Genomic DNA, 15554 nt, shown 5'->3' on the forward strand with positions numbered 1-15554 from the left:
ATCATTTGCGTCATTACAACTTTCTGAACTTCGACAACCATAGTCGTGATTCTTTCATCTTTATCCCAATACCGTTTCCGTCTCCACGTTCATATACAAAAATGGAGACGCTTTCTCTGATCTCCACTTTATTCTATCCTTCTGGCTTGCTTTCGCCATGTATAGTTGTGGCAAAAAAATTAACGCAAAGAAAATATTATTGTCTGATTGTTCTGGCTTGGATGAGGTCCTTAATCCTAACACATTGTCCGAGTGGAAGATGTTCCAATCAATTTATTCAATCCTTCATAAAGTTCAAGTTCCGAGGCTCCATTTTATTCAGTTTTATGGCTTTTGCAATGCATTCAAAAAGGCATATGCAGCCATTTTACACGTGCGAATAGCTAGAGGTACGTCCGTATTCCCTCACCTACCTGGTGTATTCCGAGATAAGAGTTGCTTCAGTGAAACCACTCTCCGTTTCAAGCCTATCCATCCTTTGCATTATTTCCAATGAATTGTACCAATAAAATTAACTATCATTCGAATGCACTATTGTGCATATAGATCAGTATGCAGTGGCTATGTATACTGAACGTTTATACCCCTCTGGAGTACTCACCCTGAAGAAAGATGACATTCTGGTACCAGTAATATTACAGCTATTTTTTACACATACTTAAATTTCTTTTTTTTTTGTAAACCAGAGAGAGTGCAAGTCTAACTTTTTTTGGTACTTTTTCATTAGTTGCAGTTACTGCAAGAACCCGGTAATGTTAACGTCAAGGTTAACCCCCCCACCCTTTTTCCCTTTTCATATTTTTAGTTCTTTACTGCTGCATATGTATCTCTCTCTTGGTACTAAATACAAAAGTTCTCATTTTTTTCTTTTCTCTCCATTGCAAATAAAATCACTTGTCTTTTAACCTGCAAACATAATCGTTGTTCCTGGTAAGATTAGTTTCCAAAACCACAAAATTTCCTACAAAAAATACTCGCTATTGTTCAATTCTTTGCCTAAAAAATCTTTGTTTTATTTCATTCTCTTCTTTTCATACCATCCCGAGGGGAAATTCTTTCTAACTCCAAGAAAGTTTTTCCATTTCATCGCAACAATTAACCATCCATTTTCTAAGAAAATCCATAGTTTGGCATGTTCAGTTACTAATACTTGTTCATTTTGCATGTTCATACATATATTAGCACATACATATATACATCAGTCATACACAGCGCTAGAAGCGCTTTTTGGGTTTATGAAACCGTCTTGAATATTAGTTCTTAAGAAGTACTCAATACAGCAGGAGCTTTAAAAATTGTATTTTCCCAAGAAACTGAATATTTGTTTTACTTTCCTGGGAAACACAACAACAGAATTCTGAGAAAAGACGAGAATTCTTCAATATTGTTAAAATTAGGAAGATAGTAGGAACTAACCAAAAACTACTAAACCAATGATCAAATCAAAAAATGCAAGTTTCTCCTTGTATATGTTTGTGATTTCCTTTCTTTTCATTCACAGGAACACCACGGAATTAGGACTACAAATAAGTTTGCCAAGTTATATTGAAATCGGTTCGGATTTTGATATTGCTCCTGTTTTGTTACAAACCTTGCTAGTTAATGTTTTAGGGTTGCCAAATGATAGATTTTAGTTTCTTTTTAATTTTTAGTATTTCAATTGTGGTGTTATATTTGTAATTCAATGTTGGTATGTATGTGTGAGTGTTTCTGTACAATTCAATATGGTTTTAGGTAAGTTTAAGGGTTTTTAATTAGCACAATTTTTAGAATAACTAGTCTTTAATTTAGAATATATTTATACACAAGCTTTTAGGTGCAATATTAGGGTAATTCAATATTTAGTTTTAAGTAGTTAAATGAGGCAACAAAAATGGGTGCAATATAGATAAGTATTCTAGGTTTTAACTTATTTATATTATTTATTATTTTAATTAGATTTAAGTAGGCTTTTTCAATTCTTGTTATGTTGTATAGTGTGATACTGTGAGTGTATGTACAAATATGTAGGATCATTTAATTTTTTAACAAAAGTGTTGCTCTGTTCACTATGGAGCTTTAAACAATTTGTATGTTTGTGTTTTTAACAATTTTAGTTTTAACAATGTATGTGTTTTGTTCACTTTGTGTTGTTTTATAACTTTATGTTTTTTACAAACTTTATGTTTCGTTTTTATTTGTCACTGCGGGGGAAGCGAGCGCTTAAAATGACGATAATAGACTAGACTTCTCTTTGCTGCCTGATCGCCTTTAAAGCATAACTATGTTTTCCAATATTTTTGGAAGGCAGCAAAGGGAATAAACAAATAATTGCAGGTACATGCATGTACATATGTATGCTTGCAAACCGCTAGCCTGCAGTAAATAAAAAATGAAACAAAGAACAGTGACTCGCCGAATAATCATGACGCGTATGGTCGTGACCATACATTCTCCCCCCACAGTGACACAGTGTTATTCTCTGCTTTCCGACAGCTCAGCTTTTTTCCATGTTTTGGATGGGACCACTGATGACGAAGCCCAACGCCGTCTCATACCCGTAGACGTCGCCCAGCCCAGTGAACAGTCGGCCCTCTCTGCTAATGGCTGAGTATGTATCACCACCCAATTCCAGCTCAATCGGGAGGTTACCTCTGGGATCAACGTCTGCCAGGCGGTTTGTGGGGAAATCTTTTGTAGGGTCTTCAATAATCGGATCGTTGTATGGCCGGTAGGGGAGCTCATTGGAGATTAGAGCGTTTATCTTCAGAGCCCAGGTCTCGCTGGTGTTACGGCTCATGATCTTAAATGTCGTGAATCGCCTATCCTTGTAAAGGAACGATCTCAACCCCAGGCGTCTAAAAGAGGAATAAGATATCCTCGACGGCGCTGAAGAATAAGAGCTCTCAGTGTTGCGTACGTCTCCATCCCTTCGGCCACCACACGTACCATAGCGGTTGGCACAAACACCAGATCCCAGGTGAATTTTATAATAGTTTCGGGGATATTCTGTGGCGGTTCCTCAATCTGTGATGCGCCATGTAAGAGCGTGTGATGGCGGAGGTCGCATTTGTGGCAGCTCGTTAATGACGTGCAGTCTGGGGCGAGGTGGCTCTTGGCAAGGCAGTTTGGACAGTAGCTCCTCCTCTCCACTGTCTCATATCGCTGACACGGTGACATGTTGATGAAACGACGACACGAACTTAACGCGTGGTCGTCCTGACATAGAGCGCAAGCATGTTGCCAGAAGCTGGGGCGATCACGGCGGGTATCTTGCTGGCGACGGCGCTGGGACGAACTGCTTCTCTGTGGTTGCTGGTGAAGTTGTTGACGAAGGTTCCCAGGTGACCGAGATCGGGGTCGTTGGGTTGGTCGTGGAGCACCGCTAACTGCTGACATGTTGCGTTCCTGCAAATAGGCGGCCATATCTGAAAAGAGGGAGATGCGAGTACCAAGATTTTTACAAGTAAGGGGTCCGACTAGTCAGTCGGTAAATAATTTGACGACTTTCGTTATGGGTCGAGTTACTATTCCTCCACTAGTACGTATATCTACGACTCTGACATTGGTGTCTACCCCGTGATATGTCTTGTCGACTCTTCCCATTTTCCACTCATTGGGAGCCAGTCTGTCGTCTTTAATGACTATTAAATCCCCCTCTTTTAAGTTATCTTGCTGATATTTCCATTTAGTTCTACGGTGTAACTCCCTCAAGTACTCTAATTTCCATCTCTGACAAAAATTGTGGGAAATAATTTTGAGCCTTTTCCATCTATTTGCTAAGTTTATGTCGCAATCTGAAAAATCGGGTTCGGGAGGAGCAAGAATTGGCGTGCCAATCAAAAAATGACCGGGTGTTAGTGGAGATAAATCGTTTGGATCTTCGCTAGCAGAGCTGAGGGGTCTAGTATTCAGACATGCTTCAATCCGTATTAAAATGGTAGAAAGTTCCTCAATTGATTTACGCAAATGGGTTTTAAAGGATTTGACACCTGCCTCCCAAAGACCGCCCATATGGGGAGCTCCAGGAGGAATGAATTTCCAATTAAGATTTTGTTGTATGTTGTGATGAATAACAGAGTTTTGTAGAGTCTTGAAAAAAGTGAGTCTTTCCTTTTTCAAAATTTCCGCGGCTCCCACAAAATTTGTACCATTGTCTGAGTAAATACAAGATGGGCAGCCGCGCCGACCAATAAATCGCGAAAATGCTGCTAGGAATGACTGAGTTGATAAATCGCTGGTGGCTTCGAGGTGCATAGCTTTTGTCGCGAAACAGACAAAAACACAGACGTAGCCTTTGGTGATCAAACAAGCTCTACCAGTGAAGTTTTTGATGTTGAATGGTCCAGCGAAATCAACGCCTGTTGTGTTGAATGGGCGTGACAAAAACGTCCTTTCGGGGGGCAGAGATGCCATTATTTGCTTTTGAGCATGACTTTTGTACAATAAACATGGTTTGCAGTTGTTGATAACCTTTTTTATTAACGGCTTTAGTCTGAATATCCAGAATTCAGATCTCAAAATACGTGTTAGTAACTGGTTTCCACCGTGTAACGTTACTTTGTGTGAAAATTCAACAAGCAAATGTGTCAACTTCGCATTGTAGGGCAGAATAATAGGATGCCGCTCATTGTAGGTGAGTGCCGGCGATTGTACGAGCCTACCATTTGCGCGCATAATGCCTTTTGCGTCTAGGAAAGGGTTCAAGGTTAGCAAAGAACTGCTTGATGATATTCGAGAGCGCTTTTGTAAAACATCGTACTCATCGGGAAAGTAAAATTTCTGGGTTCGTATAATGGCGGCTCGTTTTCCGCTTTGAATTTCCTCTGCTGTAAGCTCCATCGATGAAACTCGAAGATGCCGTCTATTTTCACCGGTATTCCGCCAAAATCTCAAAGCATAAGCATATGTTCGATAAAGTTTTGATAGAGAGGAAAAATTCTGCAAGGGATCTTCATCGATGTTAATTGCCAGAATTTTTACAGTTTTTGCTTCTAGATTAGTTTCTTCACTAACTTGCTTTAATGGCCAACTGGATTTCTGTAATTTCAACCAGTGTGGGCCATGCCACCATAACTGATGACTATTTTGTTCATTAGGCGAGCAACCGCGACTAGCAATGTCTGCTGGGTTATCCTCTGAGTCAATATGATGCCAATTTTCGTTCCCCACATTGTCTAAAATCTCTGATATTCTATTTCCGACGAAAGTTGACCAATGGCAAGGCGGTTTCTTGAGCCAGGCAAGGACTATTGTAGAATCAGTCCAATAGTATAATGAACAGTTTGAGATTTGAAGATTTTTTAAGATTGTATGGGTCAACTTCGACAGTAAAACGGCTCCGCATAGTTCCAGCCGTGGAAGAGAGATCCTTTTAATAGGCGCAACTCTAGTTTTGGCCGTTAGCAAAAAAGTTTCAATTTCGTTATTCGATTTTTCAACTCTTATGTACAAGGCGGCTGCGTAGGCACTCTCTGAGGCGTCGCAAAATCCATGTATCTCGATGTTTGTGTCTGGTGAGAAATGAATCCATCTTGGTATTTTCATGTGTTCTATCTCGCAACTATTTTTGACGAAGTTTTTCCAATTTAGCATTGTAAGGGGTTTTAGAATATCATCCCAGGTTATTTTATCTAGCCATACTTGTTGCATGACTAGCTTCGCTACAACTACAATAGGCGCGAGCCAACCACATGGATCGAACAATTTCGCGATCGTTGAAAGTACTTCTCTTTTTGTGTAAGAATCCTTATTTTTCATGTCTGGAGGGTTGAATGTGAAGAAATCTCCTGAGATATTCCAACGTATTCCTAAGGTTTTTGTAGATGCATCCTCAGAAATATCGAGTAAGTTTACAGGAAGTAATTTTTCCGCTGGTAAATCATTTATAATCTGTGGATCATTTGAAGTCCACTTCATTAGCTCGAATCCTGCAGATTCCATCGCAGAAATGAGTTCTTTTCGAGAGTTTATTGTATCTTGTAACGTGTGCCCTCCGGCTAACACATCATCGACATATAAATTTTCCAATATTATTTTCGATGCTAGAGGGTGGGTATCTCTTATGTCTTCTGCCAATTGTATTAGAGTTCGCAGAGCTAGAAAAGGTGCGCAATTCACTCCAAAGGTGACCGTCAGTAATTCGTAGTCTTCAACAGGATCATTGGGAGATTTTCTAAATAGAATCCTTTGGAATTGGGTTTGCTTGGGGTTCAATAATATTTGCCGGTACATTTTTGTCACATCGGCATTAAAGACATATCTGAAAAATCTCCATTTCAGTACTTGTAACACAATATCCTGTTGTAATATTGGACCAGCAAATAAGTTATCATTCAGGCTCTTTTTGTTTGATGATGGACTTGAGGCATTGAAAACAACCCTTAGTTTCGATGTGATCTTATCGGGTCTGATAACCGCATGATGAGGTAGGTAATAGTTTGGAGTTTTCCTAATATCCTGTGCAGAAATCTTCTTCATATGTCCTAATTCAAGATATTCCAGGATCGTTTTATCATAGAGATCCTTGATTTCAGGGGTTTTCATTAGTTTTCTTTCCATCCTGTAGAATTGTGCGGTTGCTATATTCCTCGAATCCCCAAGTTCTTCGCACTTTTTAAAGGGAAGGGTAACAATATATCTTCCGTCTGCGTTTCTTCGCGTGGTTTCTGCGTAATTCTGCTTACAAAACATGTCATCTTCTTACTTCAAAACCTGTTTTGGGGTCTCTTCCACCTCCAAAAAACGTGTTAATATTTTCTCCAGAGAAATTGTGTTACAAAGTGTAATTTGTCTTTGTTTCCGTGATCCATCTATTAATGGTCCGCCAATGATCCATCCAAAAACTGTTTTTTGCGCTAATAGAGTACCAATTGATTTCATCGGAGCTCCAATTGTAAAGATAAGTGGTCCTATATCCATTCCAATTAACAGATCGACTGGTTGGCTGATATAGAATTTAGGATCTGCTAACTCCATATTCGTGGCATCTCTTAGTTGAGTCTTATCCAACGTATAGGGCGGCAAATTTGATGGTAACGATTTTAACACGGGTGCCCAAACTTCCAATTTAAAGCTAGGCTCGACTCGTGATCGTAAAGTAAAAACGCAAGATCTATTTGATGTTTCTGCAACAAGTTGATTTATGCCTAAGACGTGAACTAGATTCTTTTTTGTTGGCAAACTCAATCGATTTTTGAGCTTTTCTGTAATGAAAGTTGACTGAGACCCAGAGTCAATTATCGCTCTGGCGTCATAGAATTGGCCATTTGCTTCAATTTGCACAAGAGCCGTAAAAAGCAAGGTTTCTCCAGAACTTTGTTTGTTGTTACCATTATCCTGGAGAGTCAAAGTAGTTGTATTTAGTGGCTTTTCATTCGAAGTGGACTGTATAAATGTAGTTAGAGTTGAAGTACTTGTACTAGGGCGTTCTCCATCTCGTTCTAGAGGTTGTGTTGTGGTTCGGTTCTCGGTGCCTTTGTGAAGCATAGTATGATGCCGTTGACTGCAATTCCTACAGCCAAATCGACTCTTGCATTCTTTAACTCCGTGATTCGAAGATAGACAATTATAGCATAAGTGAGCATTTTTGACGACGTGAATTCTGTCATTCAAATTTTTTAACCAAAAATTGTGCACAATCTCGAATAAAATGATTTGCTTTACACAGTTGGCACGTATTTTGATATAGTTGTTTGGGTTGTTGAGCAAAAGTTGTCTTTGTTTTCGCTCCGGTAATTTGAGCTTTTTGAAGTGTGTTTGTCTGGAAAGCGTTGGTAAATCTCATCCTTTTATTTGGCTCATTAGGTTGACTATATTTTGAAAAGTGCGGCTTAATATTTCCCACCGACTCCATGGTTTTGAATTTATGAGTAAGATATTTATTAAAATCTTCCCATGATGGCAAAGTTTTGCAATCCTCCAGCGAATTTTCAAACTCCTCCAAAAAGGATCTGGGTAATTTACTGGAACACAGATAAATTAGAATTGGATCCCATCCAGAAACTGGAATTTTGAGTGTTTCCAATGTCTGAACGCAAGTATTTACTGTTCTCTGTAACTTTTGTATGGTGAAACTTGAATCAGTGGTGACGTTTGGGAGATTGAAAAGTACTTTAAGCTGCTCGTTCACTTGCATCCTCCGATTTTCATATCGATCTGTCAAAAGTTTCCAGGCGAGCTCAAACCCATCGTTTGTTAAGGGCACTTGATTGATGATTTCTCGAGCTTCGCCTGTTGTCTTTTGTTTAAGATGGAAAAGTTTCTCCACGTTGCTCAATTTCGAACTTGTTATGAAGATTGCTGTGAATAAATCTCTGAATGTTGGCCAGCCAGCGTATCCTCCTTTAAAACATTCCGTATCACAGGGTGGCAATCTCGAAATCTGGGTTAAAGTGGGCTCTCCGCTAGCTTTTTGTTCTATGAGAGATTCTCTTTTGGCTCTTTCTTCCTTCTCACTTAGTTTCACCGTTTGTATTTGTCCGTTAAGTGATCCTATTGCCTTTTTATAAGCGTCTATCGCCTCCAAGTAATGTTTCCTTAACTTATTCTTGTCGATCGGTTTCTCCTCGGCTTCAGGAACGTAGTCTCGACACTCCTCATAAGATCGTTTGACTTGATCGTATACCGCATCCAGTTTCACTCGTGATGACTCCAGTGAATGTATGTCGTCTATTTGGTTCGCGATTGCTAAAATTGACGTGTAATCACTAAGATCATTCACGCAATTCGCAAACTTTTCGCATAAAGATTTGTCCATTTTGGTAAGTGAAGGGTCAAACTTTCAAACAGATTTTTGCTTTGCAAGAATTTGACAAAGTCGCCCAATGACGAGGACAAACTTGTTCTTTTTGGTTTTAAAACAAATCCAAAAAATTTTGATTTTTCAAAATTTCGGATGTTATTTTCCAAATTATAAAATCAACGACGAATAATTTGTGGAGTCAAAACGATCTTAAATTGCTTTAGAATCACTAACGAGGATTTTGTGAGAGAAAATGAAATATTTGTAATTAAATATCTCTGAAATTCGCCAAAAAATTTAAACTTCGACAAGATAAATTCTTCCGAAAAGGATTGAGACAAAAAGGCAAGAGAAATGTGTGCACTTGTTCCACAAAAGGTTAATCTTTTTTTCCCAAATTGAGTTAGGAATGTGCAACAAACGACAAAAAGGCAACTTTTGATGATCCACAAACCGATAAGTAGCACAAATGAGCAAAAAATCCAAAAAAAATTAATAAATTTTATCCACAAAAGATTGTTCCAAAAATGTTTGTTGGGTTGCTACTTCATGGGTTCAGCAACGTGTCAATTTTCAGCCACAAAATTTATCAAAAATTTATAAAATCACTTAATATTCCGCTTACAGGAGGATTTTATTTTATTTGAGGCATTATATTATCCAAAATTAGATTGTTCCAAAGTTTTAAAGGTTTTTGTTGAGACAATACATGTACTCAACTAATCCCAGGAAAATATTTCACAATCTATATATATAAAAGAGCAGTGAGGTGAGGTATTCACTGACTGACTGACTGACTGACTGATTCATCACCGCCCAGACGAAACCGCTGAAGCTAGAAAGTTGAAATTTTGGGTGTAGGTTGCTGTTGGTGTGTAGGGGTGAGATAAGGCTGGGTTTTTGGAAATTCGACCCAGAAGTGTACGAAAAGTACTAAAAGGTACTAAATATGGTACCCTTTGTATTAGGCAAACGGTAAGAGCTAGAATTCTGAAATTTGGAACGAGTGTAACTGATGGAGATCTAGAAAGATGTACCAAAGGGTTTTTGGAAATTCGACCTCTAAGTGTACGAAATATACTAAAACTTACAAAATTTAGTACCAATTGTATATTTTGAACGGATATAGCTAGAATCATGGAATTTGGTATGGAAATCAAGGTTGGGAAGTGGAGTTGATGTAATTAAATGGTTTTGGAAAATCGTACTAATGTGTACGAAAAGTACTAAATGATACTAAATTTAGTACAAATTTTATTTGGGTGAACGGATAGAGCTGGAATTCTGAAAATTTGGAATTAAGATTACTGTTGAAGTGTAGGAGTTAGACATGAGGGTGATTTTGGAAATTCGTACTTATGTGTACCAAAATTACTAAATGGTACTAAATTTAGTACAATTTGGATTTGGGTGAACGGATAGAGCTGGAATCCTGAAATTTAGAATTAAGATTACTTTTAAAGTGTAGGATTGAGAAATGAGGGTAGTTTTGGAAAATCGTACTTTTGTGTACGACAATTACTAAATGGTACTTAATTTAGTACAATTTGGATTTTGGGTGAACGGATAGAGCTGGAATCCTGAAATTTGGAATTAAGATTACTGTTGAAATGTAGGATTGAGACATGAGGGTGATTTTGGAAATTCGTACTTATGTGTATGAAAAGTACTAAATTTAGTACAATTTGGATTTGTGTGAACGGATAGAGCTGGAATCCTGAAATTTGAAATTAGGGTCAATTGTGGAGAGTAACAAAGAAAGGTTTTTGGAAATTCGAACTATAAGTGCACGAATTGTACTAAATGGTACAAAATTTAGTACAATTTGGATTTGGGTGAACGGATAGAGCTGGAATACAAACATTTGGAATGAGGGTCACTGATGAAGAGTAACAATAAAAGGTTTTTGGAAATTCGAACTATAAGGGTACGAAAAATACTAAATGGTACTAAATTTAGTACAATTTTGATTTGGGTGAACGGATTGAGCTGGAATACAGACATTTGGAATGAGGGTCATGATGAAGAGTAACAATGAAAGGTTTTTGGAAATTCAAACTATAAGTGCACGAAAATTTCTAAATGGTACTAAATTTAGTACAATTTAAATTTGGGTGAACGGATTTAGCTGGAATCCTGAAATTTGTGATGAGGGTCACTGATATAGAGTAACAAAGAAAGGTTTTTAGAAATTCGAACTAAAAGTGCACGAAAAGTACTAAATGGTACTTAATTTAGTACAATTTGGATGTGGGTGAACGGATAGAGCTGGAATCTTGAAATTTGGAATGAGGATCACTAATGAAGAGTAAAAATGAAAGTTTTTGGAATTCGAACTATAAGTGTACGAAAAGTAATAAATGGTACTAAATTTAGTACAATTTGGGTTTGGGTAAACGAATAGAGCTGGAATCCTGAAATTTGGAATTAAGGAAAGGTTTTTGGAAATTCGAACTATTAGTGCACGAATAGTACTAAATGGTACAAAATTTAGTACAATTTGGATTTGAGTGAACGTATAGAACTGGAATACAAACATTTGGAATGAGGGTCACTGATGAAGTGGTTGTAAATTTTGTACAATTTTGATTTGGGTGAACGAATTGAGCTGGAATACAGACATTTGGAATGAGGGTCACTGATGAAGAGTACGAAAAGAACTAAATGGTACTAAATTTAGTACAATTTGGATTTGGGTAAACGGATAGAGTTGGAATCCTGAATTTTGAAATTAGGGTCAATTGTGGAGAGTAACAAAGAAAGGTTTTTGGAAATTCGAACTATAAATGCACGAAAAGTACTAAATGGTACTAAATTTAGTACAATTTGGATTTGGGTGAACGGATAGAGCTGGAATCCTGAAATTTGGAATGAGGATCACTGATGAAGAGTAAAAATGAAAGGTTTTTGGAAATTCGAACTACAAGTGCACGAAAAGTTCTTAATGGTACTAAATTTAGTACAACTTGGATTTGGGTGAACGAATTGAGCTGGAATCCTGAAATTCGTAATGAGGGTCACTGATGGAGAGTAACAAAGAAAGGTTTTTAGAAATTCGAACTATAAATGCACGAAAAGTACTAAATGGTACTAAATTTAGTACAATTTGGATTTGGGTGAACGGATAGAGCTGGAATCCTGAAATTTGGAATGAGGATCACTGATGAAGAGTAAAAATGAAAGTTGTTGGAATTCGAACTATAAGTGTACAAAAGTAATAAATGGTACTAAATTTAGTACAATTTGGGTTTGGGTGAACGAATAGAGATGGAATCCTAAAATTTGGAATTAAGGTCACTGATGGAGAGTAAAAAGAAAGGTTTTTGGAAATTCGAATTAAAAGTATGCGAAAAGTACTAAATAGTACTAAATATAGTACAATTTGGATATGGGTTAACGAATAGGGCCGGAATCCTGAAATTTGGAATGGAGGTCACTGATGAAGAGTAAGAAAGAAGTACCAAAGGTCGAAAAAGTCCTAAATGGTAGTGAGTTTAGTATGAGTTGGATTTGGATTTGAAGAGCTGGAATCCTGAAATTTGGAATTAAGATTGTTGTTGGAATATAGAATTGAGATATGGAGGTAGCTTTAGAAAATCGTACTAATGTGCACGAAGCACAATTTGTATTTGCGTAAACAGATTAATGTTGGAGTGCAGGATTGAGGTAGTTTTGGAAATTCGTACTTATAGAAAAGTGCTAAATGAAACTACATTGGCTATAAATTGGGTTTAGGTGAACGGATAGAGCTGAGATATGAAAGTACATTTTGGAAATTCGTGTACGAAAAGTGCTAAATGGTACAAAATTTGGTACCTTTTGGTATTTGCTATATGGTATAGAATTTTGCACAATTTGTGATTTTGTAAAGGGTAGAACTGGAATTTTGAAATTCGGTATGAGATTAGCAATTGGTGTTTAGAGTGGAGGTAGGGAGGAGGTTTTGAAAATTCGTACTTATTTATACAAAAGGTACTAAATAGTACTATAATGGGTTTCAGAGGAACGGATAAAGCTGGAAAAGTGAATTGTGAAAAGTAGAATATAAGGAAGTAATTTTTGAAAAGTTTACCTATGTGTACGAAAAGTTGGGTAACATGTTGGTACCAAAACCATTTTGGCATTGTGTAAATTGATAATTGGACAATATAGATTTGTTCTTCTTTTAAAATACACTAAGTCGAGAGGTACCGTTACATGGGGATATACGAAAACGTGGATATTCATGACCATTTTGAATGTCGAAAGTTGAACGGACCTATTCGGGTTCTGGGCGAAACCGCTAAAGCTAGAACCTTGCATTGTAAATGTTTTGTTGTGAAGGGGTGAAATAAAGTTTAGTGTTTGGAAATTCGTACTGGAAGGGAATGCTGTGTTAGTGAAGGTTTTAAACCAGGAGTCAAATCTAAAATTTGCAATATGATACGTAGTTTTGGAAATTCGATATAAAAAATATGGTAGTTGTGTAGGGATGCGATACGGCAATTTTTTTTTGTTTTTTTTTGTTTTTTTTTTTTTTTTTGTAAATTCTGACTACAATCGAAAAAATATTGGTAATAAAATAGGTCTTAGTACAACAGAATCTCCAGTATTCACCATTCCCGTATTAAATATTGTTTATATATATTTTTTCCTTTCCGCATACGAAGTAGCGGGCATTTGCTAGTTGAAAATATATTTGGGATAAATCACAGAGCTCCAGAAAAGAAATATGTTAGGTGGTTAAATGAGCAACGTAAATGTTTAAAAAATTGGTAAATATGGGATAAAAATGTTCATAAAGGTTGAGTTCCAAATATTGAGGTTATCTAACCTCCAATTGTTTAGGCTTGTTGTGTATTACAATGACGCCACGCTTCTCCCAAAGTTATCGGTTGTTGTATATAGGGTAATATAATATGGCGGTTATGTAAAGTATTTTCCTTATAGGTTTATGTGTAAATAAAAGCAAAATATTTCCCAAAGAAATTCCGCAAAAAAGATTCGTAAGGTTATGTTTGTTTTTGTATAAATGACGCCAAAAAATGCGCGTTAATTCTCAAATAGATGTTTATCTTGCGCTTGTATTGTAAGTTCTTGTAATTCTTCCAACACAATATGCTTTAATTTTATGTAAATTCATGAAGATGTTGTTGTGTCATCAAAATGACGCCTCAAGTTTGGGCCAAATTGCCGAAATTTAGTTTGGTTATGAATTTTTCGAGAGTATTCCCAATATTGGATTGCAAGAGTTCAAAACAAGGATTTTTAATTTTCCAAAAAAGCTTATATGTTTTTGTGAGGTTATCAATTTGTGAAATTATGTCGCCAAAAAATGCGCCATAAATTTCAGATGTACGCTTATGTATTGGTGTATGTAATTTTGTAAAATATTCCAAAAAAGAGAGATAAAAAAGTTTTCGTTGTACAGCTGTGATGCCAAAAATTGCGCCAAAATTGTCATGTAAACTTTGTTTTTGTATGTAATGTAATAAATTCCACCAAATGGGATGGCAAATTTCCAAATTTATGTAGATTTTTCCAAAAAGAGTAAGTTGTGTGTATATTTTCCACAACCAAAATGGCTCACAACTTTGTTATGTACCAAATTCAGTAATGACGGGTCAGTTTCCAAAGTTTCCACTGTATTCGGACATACGGAAAAAGTGAAAGTAAAAAAAGCAAAAAATTTCCAAAGCAAAATCAAAGGTTTAATGCAAAGGCTTCCCTTTTGTATGTATGTGTGTCTATTTCCTTTAAAGTTAGTACAAAATTCCCGCAAAAAAATAATAGTGTGCGTAAAATTTCCTCAGATTTTGCAAAAACTCAAAATTTTTTTTTCAAAGAGCAAAATATTTTAGTATTTGTAATTGTATGTGTATTATTTAAAGTTCCCACTGTATTCGGACAGACGGAAAGAGAGTAAGGAGTTCCAATTTCCCACAAAAGGCGATTTCCAAAGAGAGACAAAAACTTTCCAATCTGTCCACAAGAGTTCCTCTCTTTTGTATATGTATATGTGTCTTTTTCCAAATTTAAAGCGAGATTCTCAGTTTTCAATGTATTAATGCAAAATTTCTAGTTTGTGATATTGTATGTGTAATACTTTTCCAAAATTAAGCAAAGATTCCAAGATTTCACGAAAAAGAGCGAAAGTTCTAGGTTTTGTATGTGTGTGTGTTAAATTGGATTTTTATGTATGTTCCCCCGTGATTGAAAAAGGGTCAATGTCTGTGCTTTTTCCCAAAAAAATCGCTTGAAATTCGGTATTTGGGTCTGTGCGTCAAATTATCCATAATTTAGACGCATCATCAAGGGGTTTACAGTGTCGGTGTCGTATTTTGCCGCACCCTGTATTCTTTGAATCACGCCAATCAACAAAAAAGCATGAGTACTCACTTTGTCTCCTTTGTAAGGTATGAATATGTGTGTGTTTTTGTCTGTGTGGTTATCCCTCTCTCTGTTTGTTCCAGTGGCTAGTCTTCTTCTTCCTTCTTTACTTATGATCTTCTGATGTTGTTGGTGTTTTTGTAGTATTGTTACCGACCCGCACCGAATTATTGGTTAGGGTCTTTGTTGTTGTAAAAATGTTGTAATTGTTTTATTAAATATTTGTTGTTGAAGTTGGGTTTGGGAAAAATGTAAACGTTTGTTCTTTTGTTTGATAACCCACTGTATTTGTTTTATGCGTATGTGTTAATTTGTTGTTTCAAAAGAAGAAAACACAAAAACTAATTTTGTGCACAATAGTTTTCGCACGGTTCCACTGTTCAACGTTATGTATGCACTGTATGAATGTTACGCACTATTTGTTGTTGTTGTACCACTTTTTATTGTCGTGCATATATTTGTA

General features: G+C 36.6%; 1 protein-coding gene across 1 annotated transcript; it reads right to left on the minus strand.

Annotated features, from left to right (window-relative positions):
• Nucleotides 1–2123: 2123 nt before the first annotated feature.
• LOC141388193 (uncharacterized) lies at nucleotides 2124–15126 on the minus strand. The gene is made up of 2 exons (XM_073958219.1): nucleotides 15101–15126; nucleotides 2124–3407 (listed from the first exon to the last, which is right to left on the minus strand). Exon 2 carries the CDS (start codon nucleotides 3403–3405, stop codon nucleotides 2824–2826), a length of 582 nt encoding a protein of 193 aa, XP_073814320.1. The 5' UTR covers nucleotides 3406–3407; nucleotides 15101–15126; the 3' UTR covers nucleotides 2124–2823.
• Between the last annotated feature and the right edge of the window lie 428 nt (nucleotides 15127–15554).

This window comes from Musca autumnalis, unplaced genomic scaffold, assembly GCF_047663935.1.
Source record: "Musca autumnalis isolate F117 unplaced genomic scaffold, ASM4766393v1 scaffold_7, whole genome shotgun sequence".
In the NCBI taxonomy this organism is placed as follows: Eukaryota; Metazoa; Arthropoda; class Insecta; order Diptera; family Muscidae; genus Musca; species Musca autumnalis.

Excerpts from the sequence above, each read along its gene's own strand:
- LOC141388193 (XM_073958219.1), bottom strand. The coding sequence starts at position 3,405 with ATGGCCGCCTATTTGCAGGAACGCAACATGTCAGCAGTTAGCGGTGCT.